Source organism: Tupaia chinensis, unplaced genomic scaffold, assembly GCF_000334495.1.
Source record: "Tupaia chinensis unplaced genomic scaffold, TupChi_1.0 Scaffold000674_2, whole genome shotgun sequence".
NCBI classification, from domain to species: domain Eukaryota; kingdom Metazoa; phylum Chordata; class Mammalia; order Scandentia; family Tupaiidae; genus Tupaia; species Tupaia belangeri.
In genome coordinates, this window is record NW_006160198.1 from 2998267 (window position 1) to 2999279 (window position 1013).

Sequence of the window (1013 nt, forward strand, 5' to 3'; positions counted from 1 at the left end):
ATGACAAATGTCAAGGTCCTACTTAAGAAAAGTCTTAAATTAGCCTATTCTTATGAAAGTTAAATGCTCCATTGTTCTGCTAGTTTTTATAGGACTGCCGTTAGAAGGACTATATTCTAGTCAGGGTTTTCCATTTACTAGTTTAGGAAGTAACTTTTGCGGGACTCACCCTGCCTTTCCGGGTGGGGATTCTTAGCTGGTGTGGGGGGTGTCAGTGCTCTGGCTGTTTCGCTGGGGACGTTGGTGGTGGTGTGGAGAGTGGAAATAAAAAAAGATGGAAGAGGAATATTATTTTAATACGCAAAGAACTCAACAGCAGAAAAATCTTAGGGTTACTCTGGACCACTCTTGTAGAGACCAAGACGCGGCCCCCAGGGGTCTCCAGTGCTCCACATTCCAGAGCAGTCCCGAGCTCTCCCAGAGCAGCGGGGTTCACCGGAGCTCGGTTCACTCGAAGCTGGCTCCTGCCAAGCCCGCGGCGTTTGCCAGAGCCAAGTGGTCGCAACCCCAGATGCCAGGCTTCCTGTCCCGCAGATCCTCAACTAGCTCACCCGGGACTCCTCGGCCTCTCCTACAAAGGAGCGAGCCGGGCTGGAAGCGGGAGGGGCGAAAGCAGGCACCCGCAGCCTCACCCCTCCTCTCTCCCCACCCCGAAGGCAGGAATTTCTGGGATGGGCAGATGGTCCACCCCTCTCTTCCTCCTCCCTCCCCTAGTGGGTAGGCCGGAGTGGGTAGGGCGGGGAAAACCTCCGCGACTTTCCTGTCTTCCAGCCCTGGGTCCCAAGTGCTCCTCACACTGGGGTGACAGGGGTGGCGAAGTTCCTGTCCAAGGGTGCAGGGGTGACAAGGCCCCGGAAGGCGTCGCGAGCGGAGGAGCCGAGGTGCTCCCGCGCCGGCCGGGTGCTGGGTGCGTAGCTGGTCCTCACCGGCGCGACAAGGGGCGCCCGGCGGCCCAGTGGTTAGCGATGTTGCTGCTGTCGCCGCCGCCGCCGCTGGCGCTGGTGGCGGCTGGG

At 58.9% G+C, this 1013-nt stretch overlaps 1 protein-coding gene across 1 annotated transcript in view; it reads left to right on the forward strand.

Moving 5' to 3' along the window:
- The first annotated feature begins 274 nt into the window (after positions 1–274).
- Positions 275–1013, forward strand: part of PLA2R1 (phospholipase A2 receptor 1) — a 138268-nt gene continuing 137529 nt past the window's right edge. Inside the window, exon 1 of the mRNA XM_027776501.1 lies at positions 275–713. Within this exon, the coding sequence (XP_027632302.1) occupies positions 275–713 (439 nt within the window). The remainder of the gene's footprint in view (positions 714–1013) is intronic.